At 36.8% G+C, this 23,240-nt stretch overlaps 1 protein-coding gene across 2 annotated transcripts in view; it reads left to right on the top strand.

Annotated features, from left to right (window-relative positions):
• STXBP5L (syntaxin binding protein 5L) overlaps positions 1-23,240 on the top strand; it is a 398,063-nt gene that overhangs the window by 138,565 nt on the left and 236,258 nt on the right. For both annotated transcript variants that reach the window (XM_065875972.1, XM_065875974.1), the window contains exon 7: positions 22,430-22,513. In XM_065875972.1, the coding sequence (XP_065732044.1) occupies positions 22,430-22,513 (84 nt within the window). The remainder of the gene's footprint in view (positions 1-22,429; positions 22,514-23,240) is intronic.

Below are 23,240 nucleotides of genomic sequence, written 5' to 3'. Positions count from 1 at the left end.
TTTTATGAAAGAATATAATGTGTGTTAATTATGTAATTAAAAATTAAAAGGAATGCAAAATAAATTAGTATTACAGGCAGAAGACTGTGTTTGAATTGTGGCTCCACTGCTTATTAGCATATAACCTTAAATAAATCACTTGACTTCCTGTTGACTAGTTTTTCCATCCGTAGCATTTTGTCACATACAAATTCTTGATTTGAATATACTCAGCCTTTTCAGTCTTTTTATTTGACTCCTGCATTTCGTTTGCTACCCAGTACATCTTTCCCTTCCTGAGGGAAAATATAATTCTATTTTTTTCTATCAGTTTTAAGGCTTTCCATTTCACAATTCGATTTTAATCTATGTGTGATTTATTTTATGTTGGTTTGAAATAAGGGTATACTTTCATTTTTACATATGAATAATTCATTTATTGAATAGTCAGTTCAGTTTCCACTGATAGTTTCTGGCCTTACATTTAGGTCTTTAATCCATTTTGAGCTTATTTTTGTGTATGGTGTTAGGGAGTGATCTAATCTCATACTTTTACATGTACCTGTCCAGTTTTTCCAGCACCATTTATTGAAGAGGCTGTCCTTTCTCCACTGTACATTCCTGCCACCTTTATCAAAGATAAGGTGTCCATATGTGCGTGGGTTTATCTCTGGGCTTTCTATCCTGTTCCATTGATCTATCTTTCTGTTTTTGTGCCAGTACCATACTGTCTTGATTACTGTAGCTTTGTAGTATAGTCTGAAGTCAGGGAGCCTGATTCCTCCAGCTCCTTTTTTCGTTCTCAAGATTGCTTTGGCTATTCGGGGTCTTTTGTGTTTCTGTACAAATTGCGAAATTTTTTGTTCTAGTTCTGTGAAAAATGCCAGTGGTAGTTTGATAGGGATTGCATTGAATCTGTAGGTTGCTTTGGGTAGTAGAGTCATTTTCACAATGTTGATTCTTCCCATCCAGGAACATGGTATATCTCTCCATCTATTTGTATCATCTTTAATTTCTTTCATCAGTGTCTTATAATTTTCTACATACAGGTCTTTCGTCTCCTTAGGTAGGTTTATTCCTAGATATTTTATTCTTTTTGTTGCAATGGTAAATGGGAGTGTTTTCCTGATTTCACTTTCAGATTTTTCATCATTAGTATATAGGAATGCCAGAGATTTCTGTGCATTAATTTTGTATCTTGCTACTTTACCAAATTCATTGATTAGCTCTAGTAGTTTTCTGGTAGCATCTTTAGGATTCTCTATGTATAGTATCATGTCATCTGCAAACAGTGACAGCTTTACTTCTTCATTTCCGATTTGGATTCCTTTTATTTCCTTTTCTTCTCTGATTGCTGTGCCTAAAACTTCCAAAACTATGTTGAATAAGAGTGGTGAGAGTGGGCAACCTTGTCTTGTTCCTGATCTTAGTGGAAATGCTTTCAGTTTTTCACCATTGAGGATGATGTTTGCTGTGGGCTTGTCATATATGGCCTTTATTATGTTGAGGAAGGTTCCGTCTATGCCTACTTTCTGCAGGGTTTTTATCATAAATGGGTGTTGAATTTTGTCGAAAGCTTTCTCTGCATCTATTGAGATGATCATATGGTTTTTCTCCTTCAATTTGTTAATGTGGTTTATCACATTGATAGATTTGCGTATATTGAAGAATCCTTGCATTCCTGGAATAAACCCCACTTGATCATGGTTTATGATCCTTTTAATGTGCTGTTGGATTCTGTTTCCTAGTATTTTGTTGAGGATTTCTGCATCTATGTTCATCAGTGATATTGGCCTGTAGTTTTCTTTCTTTGTGACATCCTTGTCTGGTTTTGGTATCAAGGTGATGGTGGCCTTGTAGAAGGGATTTGGGAGTGTTCCTCCCTCTGCTATATTTTGGAAGAGTTCGAGAAGGGTAGGTGTTAGCTCTTCTCTAAACGTTTGATAGAATTCACCTATGAAGCCATCTGGTCCTGGGCTTTTGTTTGTTGGAAGATTTTTAATCACAGTTTCAATTTCAGTGCTTGTGATTGGTCTGTTCATATTTTCTACTTCTTCCTGATTCAGTCTTGGCAGGTTGTGCATTTCTAAGAATTTGTCCATTTCTTCCAGATTGTCCATTTTATTGGCGTAGAGTTACTTGTAGTAATCTCTCATGATTTTTTTTATTTCTGCAGTGTCAGTTGTTACTTCTCCTTTTTCATTTCTAATTCTATTGATTTGAGTCTTCTCCCTTTTTTTTTGATGAGTCTGGCCAGTGGTTTATCTATTTTGTTTATCTTCTCAAAGAACCAGCTTTTAGTTTTATTGATCTTTGCTATCGTTTCCTTCATTTCTTATTCATTTATTTCTGATCTGATTTTTATGATTTCTTTCCTTCTGCTAGCTTTGGGGTTTTTTTGTTCTTCTTTCTCTAATTGCTTGAGGTGAAAGGTTAGGTTGTTTATTCGAGATGTTTCCTGTTTCTTAAGGTGGGATTGTATTGCTATAAACTTCCCTCTTAGAACTGCTTTTGCTGCATCCCATAGGTTTGGGTCATCGTGTCTCCATTGTCATTTGTTTCCAAGTATTTTTTGATTTTCCTCTTTGATTTCATCAGTGATCACTTCGTTATTAAGTAGTGTATTGTTTAGCCTCCTTGTGTTTGTATTTTTTACAGATCTTTTCCTGTAATTGATATCTAGTCTCATAGCGTTGTGGTCGGAAAAGATACTTGATACAATTTCAATTTTCTTAAATTTATCAGGGCTTTATTTGTGACACAAGATATGATCTATCCTGGAGAATGTTCCATGAGCACTTGAGAAAAATGTGTATTCTATTGTTTTTGGATCGAATGTCCTATAAATATCCATTAAGTCCATCTTGTTTAATGTATCATTTAAAGCTTGTGTTTCCTTATGTATTTTCATTTTGGATGATCTGTCCGTTGGTGAAAGTGGGGTGTTAAAGTCCCCTAGTATGAATGTGTTACTGTCGATTTCCCCTTTTATGGCTGTTACTATTTGCCTTATGTATTGAGGTGCTCTTATGTTGGGTGCATAAATATTTATAATTGTTATATCGTCTTCTTGGATTGATCCCTTGGTCATAATTTTGTGTTGTTCTTTGTGTCTTCTAATAGTCTTTATTTTAAAGTCTATTTTGTCTGATATGAGAATTGCTACTCCAGCTTTGTTTTGGTTTCCAGTTGCATGGAATATCTTTTTCCATCCCCTCACTTTCAGTCTGTTTGTGTCTCTAGGTCTGAAGTGGGTCTCTTGTAGACAGCATATATATGGGTCTTGTTTTTGTATCCTTTCAACCCGTCTGTGTCTTTTGGTGGGAGCATTTAATCCATTTCCATTTAAGGTAATTATTGATATGTATGGGCCTATTCCCATTTTCTTAATTGTTTTGGGTTTGTTATTGTAGGTCTTTTCCTTCTCTTGTGTTTCTTGCCTAGAGCAGGTCCTTTAGCATTTGTTGTAAAGCTGATTTGATGGTGAACTCTCTCAGCTTTTGCTTGTCTGTAAAGGTTTTAATTTCTCCATCAAATCTGAATGAGATCCTTGCTTTGTAGAGTAGTCTTGGTTGCAGGTTTTTCTCCTTCATCACTTTCAGTATGTCCTGCTAGTCCCTTCTGGCTTGTAGGGTTTCTGCTGAGAGATCAGCTGTTAACCTTATGGGGATTCTGTTGTGTGTTATTTTTCCCTTGCTGCTTTTAATATGTTTTCTTTGTATTTAACTTTTGACAGTTCGATTAATATGTGTCTCGGCGTATTTCTCCTTGTATTTATCCTCTATGGGACTCTTTATGCTTCCTGGACTTGATTAACTATTTCCTTTCCCATATTAGGGAAGTTTTCAACTATAATCTCTTCACATATTTTCTCAGTCCCTTTCTTTTTCTCTTCTTCTTCTGGAACCCCTATAATTCGAATGTTGGTGCATTTAATGTTGTCCCAGAGGTCTCTGAGACTGTCCTCAATTCTTTTCATTCTTTTTTCTTTATTCTGCTCTGCAGTAGTTATTTCCACTATTTTATCTTCCAGGTCACTTATCCGTTCTTCTGCCTCAGTTATTCTGCTATTGATCCCATCTAGAGTACTTTTAATTTCATTTATTGCGTTGTTCATCATTGCTTGTTTCATCTTTATTTCTTCTAGGTCCTTGTTAACTGTTTCTTGCATTTTGTCCATTCTACTTCCAAGATTTCGGATCATCCTTACTATCATTATTCTGAATTCTTTTTCAGGTAGATTGCCTATTTCCTCTTCATTTGTTAGGTCTGGTGGGTTTTTATCTTGCTCCTTCATCTGCTGTGTGTTTTTCTGTCTTCTCATTTTGCTTATCTTACTGTGTTTGGGGTCTCCTTTTTGCAGGCTGCACGTTCGTAGTTCCCGTTGTTTTTGATGTCTGTCTCCAGTGGCTAAGGTTGTTTCAGTGGGTTGTGTAGGCTTCCTGGTGGAGGGGACTAGTGCCTGTGTTGTGCTGGATGAGGCTGGATCTCGTCTCTGTAGTGGGCAGGTTCACGTCTGGTGGTGTGTTTTGGGGTGTCTGTGGCCTTATTATGATTTTAGGCAGCCTCTCTGCTAATGGGTGGGGTTGTGTTCCTGTTTTGCTAGTTGTTTGGCATAGGTTGTCCAGCACTGTGGCTTGCTGGTCGTTGAGTGAAGCTGGGTGCTGGTGTTAAGATGGAGGTCTCTGGGAGATTTCCACCGTTTAATATTATGTGGAGCTGGGAGGTCTCTTGTTGACCAGTGTCCTGAAGTTGGCTCTCCTACCTCAGAGGCAGAGCCCTGACTCCTGGGCTGGAGCACCAAGAGCCTTTCATCCACACGGCTCAGAATAAAAGGAAAAAAAGGTAGAGAGAATTAGTAGAAGTATGAGGAAAGAAAGAAGGAAAGGGGGAAAGGAAGGAAGGAAGAAAGAAGCAAAGAAGGAAAGAAAGGAGGGAGGGAGGAAGGAAGGAAGGAAGGAGGGAAAGAAGGAAAAAAGACAGAAAGAAAGAAGATACAGTAAAAATAAAGTATAATATAGTTATTGAATTAAAAAAATATTTTTAAAAAAAAGGGACGGATAGAACCTTAGGACAAATGTTGGAAGCAAAGCTATACAGAGAAAATCTTACACAGAAGCATACACATACACGTTCACAAAAAGAGGTAAAGGGGGAAAAATCATAAATCTTTCTCTCAGAGACCACCTCCTCAATTTGGGGTGATTCGTTGTCTAAAAGAGGGAAGGAAGGAAGGAAAGAAAGAAAGAAAGAACGAAGGTAAAGTATAATAAAGTTATTACAATTAAAATTAATTATTAAGAAAAAAAATTTTTTTAAAAACCATGGACGGATAGAGCCCTAGGACAAATGGTGGAAGCAAGAGTATACAGACAAGATCTCACACAGAAGCATACACGTACACATTCACAAAAAGAGGAAAAGGGAAAAAAATCATAGATCTCGCTCCTAAATTCCCCCTCTTCAATTTGGGATCATTCCTTGTCTATTCAGGTATTCCACAGATGCAGGGTATATCAAGTTGATTGTGGAGCTTTAATCCGCTGCTTCTGTGGCTGCTGGGAGAGATTTCCCTTTCTCTTCTTTGTTCTCACAGCTCACAGGAGCTCAGCTTTGGATTTGGCCCTGCCTCTGCGTGTAGGTCGCTGGAGGGCGTCTGTTTTTGCTCAGACAGGACGGGGTTAAAGGAGCCGCTGATTCGGGGGCTCCGGCTCACTCAGGCCGGGGGTTGGGGGATGGGGAAAGGAGGGGCGCTGCGTGCGGGGCGGGCCTGCGGCGGCAGAGGCAGTATGACGTTGCGGCAGAGGCCGGCGTGACGTTGCACCAGCCTGAGGCCTGCCGTGCGTACTCCCGGGGAAGTTGTCCCTGGCTCCCGGGAACCTGGCAGTGGCGGGCTGCACAGGCTCCGCGGAAGAGGGGTGTGGAGAGTGACCTGTGCTCGCACACAGGCCCCTTGGTGGCGGCAGCAGCAGCCTTAGCGTCTCCCGCCCGTCTCTGGGGTCCGCGGTTTTAGCCGCAGCTCGCGCCCGTCTCTGGAGTTACTTTAAGCAGAGCTCTTAAACCCCTCTCCTCTCGCACCAGGAAACAAAGTGGGAAGAAAAAGTCTCTTGCCTCTTTGGCAGGTGCAGGCTTTTCCCCGAGCTCCCTCCCGGCTAGTCGTGGTGCACTAACCCCTTCAGGCTATGTTCAAGCCGCCAACCCCAGTCCTCTCCCTGTGCTCCGTCCAAAACCGAAACCCGAGCCTCAGCTCGCAGCCCCGCCCGCCCCGGCGGGTGAGCAGACAAGCCTCTCGGGCTGGTGAGTGCGGGTCGGCACCGATCGTCTGTGCAGGAATCTCCCCGCTTTGCCCTCCGCACCCGTCGCTGTGCACTACTCTGCGGTCCCGAAGCTCCCCCCACTGCCTCCCGCAGTCTCCTCCCGCGGAGGGGCTTCCTAGTGTGTGGAAACTTTTCCTCCTTCACAGCTCCCTCCCACTGGTGCAGGTGCCGTCCTTATTCTTTTGTCTCTGTTTTTTCTTTTTTTCTTTTGCCCTACCCAGGTACGTGGGGAGTTTCTTGCCTTTTGGGAGGTCTGAGGTCTTCTGCCATCCTTCAGTAGGTGTTCTGTAGGAGTTGTTCCACGTGTAGATGTATTTCTGGTGTATCCGTGGGGAGGAAGGCGATCTCCGCATCTTACTCTTCCGCCATCTTCAAGGTCCCCCCCCCCGGAATGTTATCTTTTAAGGAGTTGGCTAGTTGGTGCTAGGAGAATGTTGCTCTTTATCGTTGAGCAGGTATTTCTGCTGTTGTGGGAGGGGTTGGTCAATGCGTAATGCAGGTGCACAAAGCACAGTAGAGGGGAGAGAGGAGGCCAAAGGGCAGGAAAAATTTTTGTGTTTAAATTTTCCTTGACTTGCCTTAAAATAAATATATTTGTTTTGTTGGATAGGACCCCAGTGTAGTGCTGAATATAAATTGTTTTAATGGGAACTTTCTTTTGTTTCTAACTGCAAAGCAAATGCCTCCGAGGTTTCAACTTTAAGATGTTTGCTGCAGGCCTTTGATTGATGAAGTTAGAAAGTTTCCACCTCTTTCCAGTATTCCAAGGGCTTTACATTATGAATGGTGTGGAATTTTATTTAATGCTTTTCTATAGTATCAAGATGTGTTTTGTACCAGTCTCAGCCTATTGATAAAGATGGTATTGACAGTGATAATAGAAATGCCTGGTGACACTCAATTGGGTGAGTCTTCACAAATGTTAACCCTTTTGAAGCCAGTGTTGTGGCTGGAACAGCCCTTGTGATTCTTACTATGATTGCAAGACGCACCTCAGCAACAACTATCTGAGAACTTTGAAAAACATGGTTTATGACTCATAGCTCCTGGAGAGTTCATGGCATGCCTGGGGCCACACAGGGATGTCGTGGTCAGGGAGAGAGGGAAATAGGGAGGGGGAGACAGAGAGAGAGAGGGGAGGGGGGTGGAGAGAGAGAGAGAGAGAGAGAGAGAGAAAGAGAAAGAGAGAGAGAGAGAGAGCAGGAGGGAGGGAGGGAGGGAGGGAACATGGACCTGGAGTTTTATTGAGATCGGGGTGGGATACCTATGGTTTTGCAGGTTCACTTTATTGGTAAATTTAAAACAAGAGGAGGAATTAAAGTGCAAGAAGGGAAATGCAAGCAGTCAGTCAAATGGCCAGTTTATCTAAGTCAACCAGAGCTTTCTTAAGAAAAAAAAAAAAAGAAACTTCCTGGGTGGCTCATCCTGGTAGTGTAGCTGGCAATGGGTTTATTTCAGATGGAGGTCTTTGCAATAGATGCCTCAGTAATCAAAAGCTTAGTGTCAGGCACTTACATTGCAATTTAAAAAGCTAACTGTCAGGTACTTACACTACAAAATGACTGTTCCTTAATTATTTGTTGAGATATGTAAATAGATTTTCTAATGTAAACATTTTTGCATTTCTGGGATAAATTCAACCTGGAAGGGGAAACAAAATAGTATCATAAAATCAGAAAATAGAACCCCCTGTCCCTGAGACACCATTTACTAAAGAAACTGCATATTAGTCCATCAAATACAAGAGGGTGATCTTGGACTGAGAGGTGCCTGTATTGGGCATGTTACTGTGTACATCTCCTTAGATTCTCTCAGCTTTGCATATCTCTCAAACCCTTGGCTACTTGCTTCATCTCAGTTTTGGCAGGGTTAATCAGCTTCATGCAGTACTACTTTTTGAAGCTGACTGGCTATACCCAGAGTCTTTGGCTCCTCTCTTTAATTCTGGATTTAGATAATGTACCATACTATAAGGCATGAGATCTGGCTTCCCTAACAGATGCCAAAGGGGTCAAATGACACAGCCCTGGAGTGAAGGGGTGTTAATTTCCCATGGAGAAAACCTTGACCAATATTATTAGACAAGACACAAGAAATAAATTCTCCCTCCCTTCCTATGGTTGGGCTATTCTGAATCATGGTTTTTCCCTGTAAGCTGTTAGAGACATCCTGCAAGCCAAGTAAATACACCTGCTAGGTTATTGGCTATGTCTCTTCTGCTTCTCCCCAAGAAATAGTGGTTAGTATGATAATGAATCATCTTTTACTTCTTTGCTTTACTTCACTTTTCCTTTATTATTGCAGCCCTGAGATTATACTTCTTAGTGAGACATTAGCACTTAGGCCTTGCCTCAGTCTATTTTCTACAGAACCCCAGTTAAGATAATAGTATCAGAATTGTTCTAGATCAGGGATAGGAAACTGTAGCCCATGGGACAAATCTAGTGTACTGCCTGTTTTTGTAAAATGATTTCCTGGAACACAGCCATGCTCATGCATTAACATGTTTTTCCGTGGTTTTCTTACTACAAAAGCAAAGCTGAACAGTTGTGACAGAACTATATGCCTGCAAAGCCTAACATATTTGCTCTCTATCCCTGCATAAAAAGTTTGTTGACCCTTGTTCTAGACTGTAGACCTTCAGGATGGGATTTTAGAGTTGGGTTATCTCCTATCTAAAATCAAAGGACCCAGTGAAGGTGTCAAGTGAAGTATTAAACCCTATCATGTGGTGACATCAAAATTACTCAAACATTCTTTGATTAATTAGGATGAGGGGCTAATGGAAAGGCAGGCCAACAGGAGATCGAATATTTGTGGTGCTTAATTCATAAAGGGCAATGATAATTATAATGATGATGGAATAAAATAGCTTGCTTTGATGCCACTTGTGTTATTTGCTATTCCAATTTAAATTATGACAAATTTGGTAGTTTGAAACAACACAAATGTATTGTCTTACAGTTCTGTAGGCCAGAAGTCCAACACAGGTCTCACTGGGATAAAATCAAAATACTACAGGGTTGCATTACTTTCTGGTAGCTCTAGAGGAGAACTTTTCTTGCCTTTTTCAGATTTTATAGGCTTTATACATTTCTAAGCTTGTAGCCACCTTCCTCCATCTATAAAGACAATAATTTAGCATCTCTTTGACTTACTTCCATCATCAAACCTCTTTCTAACCACAGCTGGGAAAGGTTCATCACTCTTAAGGACTCGTATGTTCAGATGGGGCCCACTTGGATAATCCAGGATACTCTCTCCATCTCAACAAACCTTAATTACATCTAAAAAGTCTTTTTTTGTAATATCAGGTAATATATTTATGGGTTCTGAGGATTAAGGCATAGACAGTTTTGGAGGGAGCATTATTTCACCTACCAAAACACAGAGACTGTATGAAAATAAAATGATCAACTTAGAACAGTTCATTACTGATTTAAGGCATTCCAGAGGCCCTCTAAAACAACTTTAAAGGAACTCTTAACTTCTGCAGCTCTAGGGCAGACTGTGCTAAAAATAGGCCCAGGATCTTTTTATAAGGAGACTGAACACATAGTTTGAAAGGTCTTATTTGTTAAAGTCAAAGCCCTGATAGGAAAGAGTATGACCCTAACACCTGGTATAGCTTTCTAGGGCTGCCATAACAACGTTGTATAAACTGGGTAGCTTAAAACAACAGAAATTTACTAATTCACAGTTTGCACGCCAGAAGTCTTGGTTGGGCCATTCTCTCTCTGAAGGCTCTGGAAGAGAATCCTTCTTTGCCTTTTCCAGCTTCCGGTGCCTCCTAATGTTCCTTGATTTTTGGCAGGATAACTCCAATCTCTTTCTCTGTCTTTACATGGCCTTTTCCTCTGTGTCTCTGTATCCTCTCTTCTTCTTTTATAAGGACACCAGTCATTTGATTTTAGGGCCCACCCTAAATTAAGGATGATTTCGTCGCAAAATTCTTAACTAATTACGTCTTCAAAGACCCTATTTCCAAGTAAGGACACTTTCTGAGGTCTTCCAACTCTCATCTGGTGAGCAGAAGTGGCAAGTAGCTATATAGCTCATAAGATTCATATGTCAGAGACTCATGTGTCCTAAGGCTTTATCCCATAAATATCTAGGACCTGGCCCTATATGTGATGATTTTGAAGGTCTAATGGTCTGGGGATGGAGGGGCATCTCCTCTAAGGTAAAATGTAAGCTTTTGTATTTCTCCTTATTAAGAAAGTGTCATGTCACTTGGTGGGCGCTTTTGGATTTAGATAATAGTATATAAGGCCCTAGAAATTACTGTTCCAAATCAGTTTTTTAGGTTATCCAAAATTCTGCCACTTTTGTGTAGAGCCTAGAGAAAAAAAGGTCTCTTCCCTAAGTCCAAGTGCAGCCTACCCTACCATTTGGTATCTGTGATCTGCTCGAGCTTAATGTATTTGGTAGTTTAAGAATACTCTATTGGAAAGCCCCATAAGGGAGGAACAACAGCTGCTCTCCATTTCCAAAGTAACTTCTGGTATGCTAATGGGCCCTTGAGGAGACTGAACACCTAACGATGGGGCACCAAGTGACTGTGACTTGACCTGTCCAGCATGAGTTGGATGTCATCATATTCATTGATTCCTAGGATTGGGTGAGGGATGTGACAGTCCATTTTACAATGGAAGAGGTATATTTGGGAAATCAGCCTTGAACTGTCCAAAAGGCCTAAGTGAATTGGATAAATGGGGAACCAAGAATTCCTATGTTGCAACAATGCCTTTCTCTCAACCCACATATATGGTCTTATGGAGTAGGAGGGGAATATCTAAAACCAACTAATGGAGTAGGACAGAATTCAGGCCTGTTTCATAGACAGGGTCAGATGATTGGTTGGTACTATTTGGGCAAGGAGTACTGCTCAATTATGTCTCCACTTAGGGGGTGACATGGAGTGACCTGATGAAGAAAAATTCTTACAGTGCATAGATCCCCACACAGTATACTTGATTGTGCATTTCGTATTGAGAATGAAACACAATAATAAAAAAATCCAGAAACAAAAATTTCTTTCCATTCGGTGGGAATGTACATTGATGCAGCCACTATGGAAGGCATAGTGGTTTTCCACTATGAAGGTGCCCCAAAAAATTAAAAATAAATTGATCTTGTAATTCCACTCCTGGATATTTATCCAAAGAAAGCATAGACACTAATTAGAAAGGATATGTGCACCTCTATGTTTATTGCAGCTTTATTTACAATAGGCAAGGTTTGGAAGCAACCTAAGTGCCCATTAATAGATGAAAGGATTAAGATGTGGTACACACACACATACACACACACACACACACACAGAGGAATATTTTTCAGTCATGAAAAGAATGAAATCTTGTCATTTGCAACAACATGGGTAGACCTAGAGTGTATCATGCTAAGTAAAATAAGTCAGACAGAGAAAGACAAATACTGTTGTGAATCACTTATATGTGGAATCTAAAATACAAAACAAATGAACAAATATAACAAAACAGAAACAGAGTTACAAATACAGAGAACAAACAAACGGTAGCAAGAGAGGAGAGTTTGGCGTGAGGAAAGAAATAGGTGGGGGAGATTAAGATTAACAAACCTCCAGTTGCAAAATAAATGAGTCATGTGAGGAATACAGTCAATAACTATGACTCATTGTGGTGATCATTTTGAAATGTATAGAAATACCAAATCACTATGTTGTGTAATAGGAACTAACAAAATGTGGTAGGTCAATTATACTTCAAAATAACAAAAAACTCATAGAAAAAATGATCAAATTTATGGTTACCAGAGACAGGGAGTGGAAGGAGGGGGAATTGGATGAAGGCTGTCAAAAGGTAGAACCATCCAGTTATAAGATAAATAAGTACTAGGGATGTAATGTACAACATAATAAATATAATTAACACTGTTGTATGTTATATATGAAAGTTGTTAAAAAAGCAAAACCTAAGAGGTCTCATCAAAAGAAAAAATTTTTTCTATTTTATTTTGTATCTGTATGAGATGATGGATGTTCACTAAACTTATTTGATGAACATTTCATGATGTATCTAAGTCAAGTCATTATGCGGTACACCGGAAACTTATACAGTGCTGTATGTCAATTATGTCTCAAAATTGGAAGAAAAAATTAAATGTCATTACTAAAGAAAGACACAGCTGTAATTTGTATGCTTTTCTATATTTATATTTCAATAAAAATATTAAAAAATTAAACACCTATTCCTGATAAAATAAATTTATAAAATATTGAATGAATTCATACTTCTTTAATGATATATGTTATATATATTATATATGTATGTATAATATATATAATAATAATATTATATATATATATAAAATCTGGGATTTTATTTAATAGGGAAACACCAAGAGACATTGTCACTAAAGTTAGGAAGAAAGCAAGGATGCTCATCCCCTCCATTATTTTTAACACTATAGGATGTTTTAGTAATGCAGTTAGACAAGTACAAACAATTAGAGGTATAAAAATTGGAAAGGAAGAAGTAAAATAATCTCTATTTTAGATTATATGATAATATAACCTGGAATGCCTAAGAAAATCAACATTAAAATTAATACAAAGAATAAAATAATTTAGAAGGTAGCATACTAAAATCCAACTATAGAAACAATACCCTCTTATAAAACATAATAAAGAGAAGATCCTGTACAAAATAGCAACAAAAGTTTTAAAAATAATTTGCTATAAAATTAACAAGAAAATCTGTATGTGGAAAACTCAAAATTCCTGAAAACTTGAATAAGTGAAAGGTATGCTTTGCTCCTGGATAAGATGACTCATTTTTTCTTCTATTTGTTGGACTTTATTCTCTCTTTTGTGACATTCTACTGTTAAATGCTTATATTTATTAAAAATTTATACTTTTCTCCTTTTAATATGTACAGGCACGCCTCGATTTATTGTGCGTCACTTAATTGCACTTCACAAATATTGCATTTTTTTTCAAATTGAAGATTTGTGGCAACCATGAGTCGAGCAAGTCTATTGGCACCATTTTCCCAATAGCATTTGCTCACTTTATGTCTCTGTGTCACATTTTGGTAATTCTCACAGTATTTCAAACTTTTTCGTTATTATATTTCTTAAGGTGGTCTGTCATCAGTGATTACTTTTAATTGAAATATAGTTTACTTATATTAATTTCAGCTGTAAAACATAGTGATTTGATACTTTTATAGGTTATGCACCATACAAAGTTACTATGATATTATTGACTATGTTCCCTGTGCTGTACATCACATGCCTATGACTTATTTTAAAACTGGTAGTTTGTGCCTCTTAATCCCCTTCACCTATTTTGCAACCCTTCCCTCTGGCAACTACTAGTTTGTTCTCTGTTGTGAGTCTGTTTCTGTTTTGTTGTATTTGATTGTTTTGTTTTTTAGATTCCACATATAAAAGTAAAAACATATACTATTTGTCTTTCTTAGTCTGACTTATTTCACTTAGCATACTACCCTCCAGGTCCATTCATGCTGTCACAAATGGCATTATTTCATTCCTTTTTATGGCTGAGAAATATTGCAGTGTGTGTGTGTGTGTGTGTGTGTGTGTGTACCACATCTTTATCCATTCATCTGTTTATGGACATTTAAGTTGCTTCATATCTTGGCTATTGTATATAATGCTACAGTGAACATTGGGGTGCATATGTTTTTGAATTAGTGTTTTCTTTTTCTTTAAGTAAATACCCAGGAGTGGAATTGCTGGATCGTATGGTGGTTCAATTTTTAATTCTTTTGAGGAACCTCCATACTGCTTTCCATAGCGGCTGCACCAGTTTATGTTCTCCCCAACAATGCACAAGTGTTCCCTTTTCTCCACATCCTTGCCAACACTTGTTAATTATTTGTTGTCTTTTTGATGATAGCCATTTTGACAGGTGTGAGGTGATATCTCATTGTGGTTGTGATTTGCATTTTCCTGTTGATTAGTGATGTTGAGCATCTTTTCATGTGCCTGTTGGACATCTGTATAGCTTCTTTGGAAAAATGCCATTTTTTAATCGGATAGTTTGTTTTTTTGATATTGAATTGTATGAGTTCTTTATATATTTTGAACGTCAGTCACATCATTTGCAAATATTTTCTCCTATTCCATACTTGTCTTTTAATTTTGTTAATGCTTTCCTTCACTGTGCAAAAGATTTTTAGTTTGATGTGGTCCCGTTTGCTTATTTTTGCTTTTGTTGTCCTTACCTGAGGAGACAGATCCAAAAAAATATTGCTAAGACTGATTTCAAAGAACATACTGCCTGTTTTCTTCTAGGAGTTTTGTTGTTTCAGGTCTTACATTTAAGTCTTTTGTACATTTATTTATTTATTTTTTAATGGTATGTCCATTGCTATGGCTTTTTAAAAAAATATTTATTTATTGGGCTGCATCAGGTCTTTGTTGTGGCACATGGGATCTTCATTGCGGCATGTGGGATCTTTCGTTGCAGTGCTCATTGTGGTGCATGGGCTCTTCGTTGCAGCACGTGGGCTTTTCTCTAGTAGTGGCATGAGGATTTTCTCTCTCTAGTTGTGGCATGCAGGCTCCAGAGTGAGTGGGCTCTGTAGTTGTGGTGCACAGGTTCCAGAGCATGTGGGCTCTGTAGTTTGCAGCATGCAGGCTCTCTCATTGAGGTGCATGGGCTCAGTAGTTGTGGCGTGCAGGCTTAGTTGCCCCACAGCATGTGGGATCTTAGTTCCCCGACCAGAGATTGAACCCCCGTCCCCTGCATTGGAAGGCAGATTCTTTACCACTGGACCACCAGGGAAGTCCTCTTTTGTCCGTTTAGAGTTTATTTTTTTATATGTTGTGAGAAAATGGTCTAGTTTCATTCTTTTACATGTAGCTGTCCAGTTTTCCCCAAACCACTTATGTGAAGAAACTGTCTTTTTCCCATTGTATATTGTTGCCTCCTTTGTTGTTGATTAATTGACTGTATGTGTGAGTTTATTTCTAGGCTCTCTATTCTGTTCCATTGATCTATGTGTCTGTTTTGGTGCAGTGTCATACTGTTTTGATTACTTTAGCTTTATAGTATATTTTGAAGTCAGGGAGTGTGTGTGTGATACCTCCAGCTTTGTTCTCCTTTCTCAAGATGGCTTTGATTATTCAGGGTCTTTTATGGTTCATTGAAATTTTAGGATTATTTGTTCTAGTTCTGTGAAAAATGCCCTCAGTATTTTGATAGGGATTTCACTGAATATGTAGATTGCTTTGGGTGGTATAGACTTTTTTTTTTTTTGTGGTACATGGACCTCTCACTGCTGTGGCCTCTCCCACCACAGAGCACAGGCTCCGGATGTGCAGGCCCAGTGGCCATGGCTCACGGGCCCAGCTGCTCCATGGCACATGGGATCCTCCTGGACAGGGGCACGAACCCGCATCCCCTGCATCGGCAGGTGGACTCTCAACCACTGTGCCACCAGGGAAGCCCCTAGACTTTTTAACACTATTAATTCTTCCAATCCATGAACATAGAATATCTTTATTTATGTTGTCTTCAGTTTCTTTCATCAGTGTCATATAGTTTTCAGAGTGTAGATCTTTCATCTCCTTGGTTAACTTTATTCCTAAATATTTTATATTTTTTGATGCAATTTTAAGTGGGATTGCTTTCTTGCTTTCTCTTTCTGATAGTTCATTTTTGATGTATAGAAATGAAGATTTATGTATATTAATTTTGTATCCTGCATCTTTACTGAATTTATTTATTAGTTCTAATAGTCTTTAGGGATTTTTATATAAAGTATCATGTCATCTGCAAATAGTGACAATTTTACTTTTTCCCTTCTAATTTAGATGACTTTCATTTCTTTTTCTTGTCTGATTCCTGGGGCTAGGACTTCCAATACTATGTTGAATAAGAGTGGACATTCTTGTCTTGTTCCTGAACTTAGGAAAAGCTTTTAGCTTGTCACCATTGAGTATAATGTTAGCTGTGGTTTTGCCACAAATGGCTTTTATTATATTGAGATATATTTCCTCTATACCAACTTTGATAAGGATTTTTATCATGAATAGTTGTTGAATTTTGTCAAATGCTTTTTCTGCACTGATTGTAATGATCATGTGATTTTATCCTTCCTTTAGTTAATATGGTGTATCACATTGATTGATTTGCAGATACTGAACCAAACTTGCACCGTTGGGATAAATCCCATTTGATCATGGTGTATGATCCTTTTTATATATTGTTGAATTTTGTTTGCTAATATTTTGTTGAGGATCTTTGCATCTATATTTTTTAGATTTATTGACATGTAATTTCCTTTTGTTGTAGTATCTTTGCCTGGCTTTGGTATCAGTGTAATGCTGGATTCAAAGAATGAGTTTGGAAGTGTTCCCTTCTCTTCAGTGTTTTAAAAGAGTTTGAAAAGGATAGATACTAAATCTTCTTTCAATGTTTGGTAGAATTCCAGTGTGAAGCTATGTGATACTGGACTTTTGTTTGTTGGGAGTTTTGGTTTTGTTTTTTATTACTGATTCAATTTCATTACTGGTAATTGGTCTGTTCATACTTTCTATTTTTTCCTGGGATATTGTACATTTATGAGTTTGTCCATTTCTTCTAGATTGTTCAAGTTGTTGTCGTGTAAATGTTTGTAGTATTCTTCAATTATTGTATTCCTGTGATATCTTGTATAACTTCATGTTCATTTTTGATTGTATTTAATTGGACCTTCTCTCTTTTTTCTTGATGAGTCTGGCTAAAGTTTCATCAATTTTCTTTATCTTAAAAAAATAACCTCTTAGTTTCATTGATCTTTTTCTCCATTTTTTGGTCTCTATTTTATTTATTTCTCCCCTGATCTTTATTATTTCCTTCCTTCTACTATGAGTTTTTTCTTTTTGTAATTCCTTTAGGTTTCAAGTCAGGTTTTTTGAGATTTTTAAAATTTCTTGAGATAGGCCTGTATTGCTACAAACTTCCCCCTAGGAACTGCATTTGCTGCATCCCACAGATTTTGAAAAGTTGTGTTTCAATTTTCATTCATCTCAAGACATTTAAAAAATTTTTTCTCTTTGATTTCTTCATTGACCCATTATTTTTTTTAGCAGCCCATTGTTTAGCCTTCATGTGTTTGTGTCTTTTCCACCTCTCATTCTGTAATTGATATCTAGTTTCATACCACTGTGGTCAGAAAAGATACTTTATATGATTTTACTCTTTAAATTACTGAGATTAGTTTTGTGGCCTACCATGTGATCTATCCTGGAGAATGTTCCATGTGCAGTTGAAGAAGATGTGTATTCTATAGTTTTTGGATGGAATACTCTGTAGATATCTATTAAGTCCAACTGCTCAAAGTATCATTGAAGGCCAATGTTTTCTTATTGATTTTCTGTCTGGATGATTTATTCATTGATGTATGTGGGGTATTAAATCCCCTACTAATACTGTGTTACTGTCAATTTCTCCTTTTATGTCTGTTAATATTTGGTTTATATATTTAGTTGCTCCTATGTTAGGTGCATATATGTTATGAATATTAGTTCCTCTTTTTGGATTGACCCCCCCTTAACATTATGTAATGCCCTTCTTCGCCTTTTGTTACAATCTTTGTTTTAAAGTCTATTTTGTCTGATATGAGTTATATTACCCCTGCTTTCTTTTCATTTCCATTTCCATGGAATATCTTTTCCCATCCTTTCACTTTCAGTCTATGTGTGTCTTTAGCTCAGAAGTGAGTCTCTTATAGGCAGCATATAGATGTCTTGTTTTTTTTTATCCATTCAGCCACCCAGTGTCTTTTGATTGGGGCATTTAGTTCATTTACACTTAAAGTGATTATTGATAGGCATGTCCTTTTTGCCATTTTGTTATATGTTTTCTGATTGTTTTTGTAGTTCTTCTCTATTCTTTTCTTCTTCTTTTAGTCTCTTCCCTGTGGTTTGATGATTTTTTTTTTAGTATTATGTTTGGGTTTCTTTCTCTTTGTATTTGTGTATCTATTCTAGGTTTTTGGTTTTTGGTTACTATGCAGTAAATAGGCAGGTAGGTAGATAGATACTTGTTTTAAACTGATAGTCATTTAAATTGAAACACATTCTTAAAGTTCTACAGTTTTTATAATCCCATCACCATATTTTATGTTTTTGACATTATATTTTACATCTTTTTGTGTATCCTTTAATTACTCATTGTAATTAGAATTGATTTTACAACTTTTGTCATCTAACCTCCATACCAGCTTTTTAAGCAGTTGATCCACTGCCTTTACTATTATATTTGCTTCTACCAATGAGATTTATTTTCTTCATGTATTTTCTCATTTCTTGTTATGGCCTTTTCTTTTTTGCTTAAAGAAGATCCTTCAACATTGCTTGTGTGGCCTGCCTGGCAGCGATGAACTCTTTTACTTTTTGCTCGTCTTGGGAACCTTTATATTGCCTTCAATTCTGAATGCCTAACCTTGTTGTGTAGAGTATCCTTGGTTTAGGTTTTTCCCTTTCAGCACTTTAAATATATCATGCCACTGTCTTCTGGCCTACAGTTTCTGCTGAAAAATCAATGAGAGCCTTATGGGGGTTCCGTTTTGTTTGATTCTTTGTTTTTCTCTTGCTACCTTTAGAATTCTCTCTCTTTAACTCTGGCTGTTTTTCTTATGATGTGTCTTGGTGTTGACTCTTTGGGTTCATCTTTTTAGGACTGTCTCTGATTCCTGGACCTGGATATCTATTTCATTCCCCAGGGTAGAGAATTTGTCAGCCCTTATTTCATCAAATATATTTTCTGCCCCTTTTCCTCTCTTTTCTCCTCCTGGGACTAAATCCTATAACATGAATATTGTGACACTCAGTGTTGTGTCAGAGGTCCCTTAAACTATCCTTATTTTAAAACCTTTTTCTTTTTACTGTTCTGATTGGGTGATTTCCACTATTCTGTTTTCCAACTCATTTATTAATTCTTCTTTACCACTTAATCTGCTTTTTATTCTCTCTGGTATATTTTTCATTTCAGTTATTGTATTCTTAAGCTCTGATTGGTTCTTTTTTAATATTTTCTAATTTTTTATTGAAGTTCTCACTGTGATCCTCTATTCTTCTGAGTTTGGTAAGCATTTTTATGACATTGCTTTGAAATCTTTATCATGTAAATTACTTATCTTCATTTCATTAGGAGTTTTATCTTGTTGTTTCATTTGGAACATATTCCTCTGCCTTCTTAATTTTGTTTCACTTTCAGTGTTTGTCTTTATTAATTAGGCAAAACATTTGTCTCACCTGGTGTGGAAAGTGTGTCATTGTATAGGAGTGTCCCTTTGCAGACTGTGTGTGCTTGCTGGCTTTGGTGGGAGGGCTGGAGCTGAAGTGAGCATTGGCTGGGGCCTCTGAGTTTGTAATATCCCCTTTGTCTTTTGGGTGACCTGCTGGGGGTGTGGGTCCTAACTAGGTCGCTTCTTTCACCCTTGTACCTGTCTCTTTGTGATTAAAAAAAAAATATCCTTAATTGTAAAAAAGCTGTACAGCCAGTCTTCAGATTGTTCTGAGAGAGAGTTATTTTATATATATGTTGTAGTTTTGGTGTGTGCACAGGAGGAGGTGAGCTCAGGGTCTTCCTACTCTTCCATCTTGATCCCACCTCTACCCAGTGATCTTTGATATTACCCTTGAAAAAATATGAGTCACTGAAGGCTCAGATGATGGTTAGCATTTTTTAGCTATAAAGTACTTTTAATTAAGTTATGTGTATTGCTTTTTTAGACATAATGCTATGTACACTTAATAGATTACAGTATAGAAGTCTACATGCACTGAGAAACCAAAAAAAACTTGTATAACTCACTTTATTTTGATATTACATTCTGTTGAGGTGGTCTGGAACTGAACCCACAGTATCTTTAAGGTATGCCTGCATTTATAAAACCATATATTTCCCTCTTGATGAGGATCATCTGTATCCCACAAGGTTCAATATGAGGCATTTTTGTTCTTTTCTGTTGCATACTTTTCATTATGATTTCTTGTTTCGCCATAATTACTTAAATGCATATTTTTTAGTTTCCAAAATATTTTTGTCAGTGAGTTCTAATTTCATGTTTGTTAGAGAATATATAGTATCTTTGATTTTGATTATTTGGTATTTACTAACTAATTTAACAGATATTTTTGCAGATACCTATTTTCTTCAGAAACTTTTCCAGGTCCTGACAATATGTAGTGAAGAAATCACCTACTTCTTTGCCTATATATATATATATATATATATATATACACACACACACATATATATATATTTACACACATATATATATATATACACACACACATGTACATATATGATATGTATTTGTGATGTGGGCAATATTCCTGTTTTGATGTGATCAGGCATGATTACAGAGGGATCTTATTTTTGTCTTGATTCATCATGGTCACAGAATGACTTTGTCTGGTGTCTCCTGGATGTCAGGGGCTGTTTTTCTCTTTCTCAATTCTTTAAGTGTTTCTAATGTATTTTCATATTTTCCATATCACAATCTTGTATAGTTATCTCAATTTTTTGATACTTTGAGGTTTATTATTTTATATTTTGTGATTTACTGGGACTATTGCTTATAATGTTTTATAAACAAACTGACTTCTATCTTATGTTTATTATAAAAAACATAATAGCACTTTAGAATATCATTCCATTACATCTTGAGGCTCAATTTCTGAAAGGTTATATTATTCATTTTCTTGCTTAGGTCAGATTTTCCAAACTTTTTAGACTTATAAATCTTCTTTCCATACATTTCATAGAAACTTTTATCATACACCTCATAGGATTTGGTTTTATTGTTTATCATTTTCTCTGGTATATAAAAAAAAGTTGAAGTTAATACATATCTTAGTACAGTATATATTACTTTATATAAATTTTATTTTAAGAAAGTCTTTGTTTACACTAATTTTGACTTTTTAAATTTATGAAGTCATTAACTTTAACTTAATATGTAGAAAGCTCAATTTTTAAAGTCAATTTTAGAATTTATTGTTTGCAGTTTAATAATAAAACATTTAAGTATATGCTATACCTTCAAAAGTAATGTGCATTGCTTTCATGATCTGATATTTGAAATTTTGTTTCCTGTTAAAACTACTAGCTGGCTTATTTTTGTTGTTTTTTTGTGTTCTGTTATAAAATTTCTCGGGAAATGATTAGGTCTCAAGAAACTATGTAGGAGTAACTTATAACTACCATTATATTTTCTGTTTTTACCACTGTGTTTTGGAGTTACTGAAACATCTTTATTAACCGTATAAGAATTTTCACCAGAGAAATACTGCTAATGGATTTCAAGAAAATCATCTTAAGGCACATTCCTGTGAAATATCATTATTTGAACGTTGGCCTATTTTTATCCTTTCTGGGTTTTTTTTAACCAATGGTAGATTAAATTTAACAAAATATAACTACAAATAAAAATCAGAATCATAGTAAAAACCATCAGCACAGCTAGCAGTATTTAGCTGAATGACTGAGTCTTGAATATGATCATCTAATAATCATTTTCTGTTCTCAAATCCTTTTCTTTTGAAATGAAGAATGTATATTTTGTTAATTGTCTTATTTATTGATTTATAAATCAGTATCAACTATATTTAATGATGTGGATCTCTAGAATATCTTTGTGAACTGCAGAGAGTTCATAAATCACCAATTTAAAATACTGACGTAAGTCAGAAAATTGGATTTGATAGAAAGAAATTTGAAGCCAAATTTGTGGCCACATTTTTCAAGTGCAAAAAACTGCATGGCATATACACTGTTTGTTAAAGTTATCACATGTCCTTTATTTCATCTTCATTTTCTATCCCATTTTTCTGTTGTTCCAATGTTCTCATTTATTTTTATGTTGTTTCATATATACTTACATATTTTCTCAATATACTCTTTGGAATGAGGTAGATTTCATTGGTAAATGTTTATATTGAAGTAGAGTTCATGTGCCAAATTTTTTCAATGTAGAAAACCTGTATTCAGGTTTGGAAAAATTGGTATTCTAAATAAAGTTGTATAGTGTAGTATGATTATACTTTATTGTATTAACATTAATTTTTATTTGGAACAAGGTAAAATTAATGTTAGAATTACAAAAATGATTGTTCTAATGTTTTCCAGCTGCTAATAGGTTATGAAAATGGTACTGTAGTATTCTGGGACTTGAAATCTAAAAGAGCAGAACTGAGAGTTTATTATGATGAGGTAAGTGAATTCTACTGGAATATTTGAAAAGAGTATTGTGATTTTATGCCTGTTTTCTACATTTAAGCCTTGTATGTTACCAGTATTTTTATCATTGGAAAACTGCCTAGTTCTGATCCAGTACCTCACACTGCCTGTTGGTATTTGCACCAGTTCCACCTCTGGGTTGTTCTCCTGAGTGGAAATTTTGCCTTGACGGATTATTTTTAAGCCTTTTTTGGGCATTTACATATGTTGGTGTCTATTACCTATCTTTTTCTTTCCTTTAGGCTCTATGTTTATTTATTTCTTTTTTTTTTTCTTTTTTGCGGTACACGGTCCTCTCACTGTTGTGGCCTCTCCCATTGTGGAGCACAGGCTCCAGACGCGCAGGCTCAGTGGCCATGGCTCACGGGCCCAGCCGCTCCACGGCATGTGGGATCCTCCTGGACCGGGGCACGAACCTGTGTCCCCTGCATCGGCAGGCGGACTCTCAACCACTGCGCCACCAGGGAAGCCCTATGCTTATTTCTTAACCTTTTTGTCCTTAAGGTCTCTAAAGATACTATTCACATCTTTAGAAAATTGTTTTTCTGTGGCAGAAAGTTTAGTCAGTTTGAAAGGCCTTATCTTCTAATGCTTGCCTTCTTACAGTAAAGAGAGATTTTTAAAATAGTAATACTTAATAATAAAAGTCAGATCTTGAAGTACATTTTATCGTACAGAATTGAGATTTTAGGTTTTCATG

Source organism: Phocoena phocoena, chromosome 4 (genome assembly GCF_963924675.1).
Source record: "Phocoena phocoena chromosome 4, mPhoPho1.1, whole genome shotgun sequence".
NCBI lineage: Eukaryota > Metazoa > Chordata > Mammalia > Artiodactyla > Phocoenidae > Phocoena > Phocoena phocoena.
This window is presented reverse-complemented; position numbering and strand designations above follow the sequence as displayed.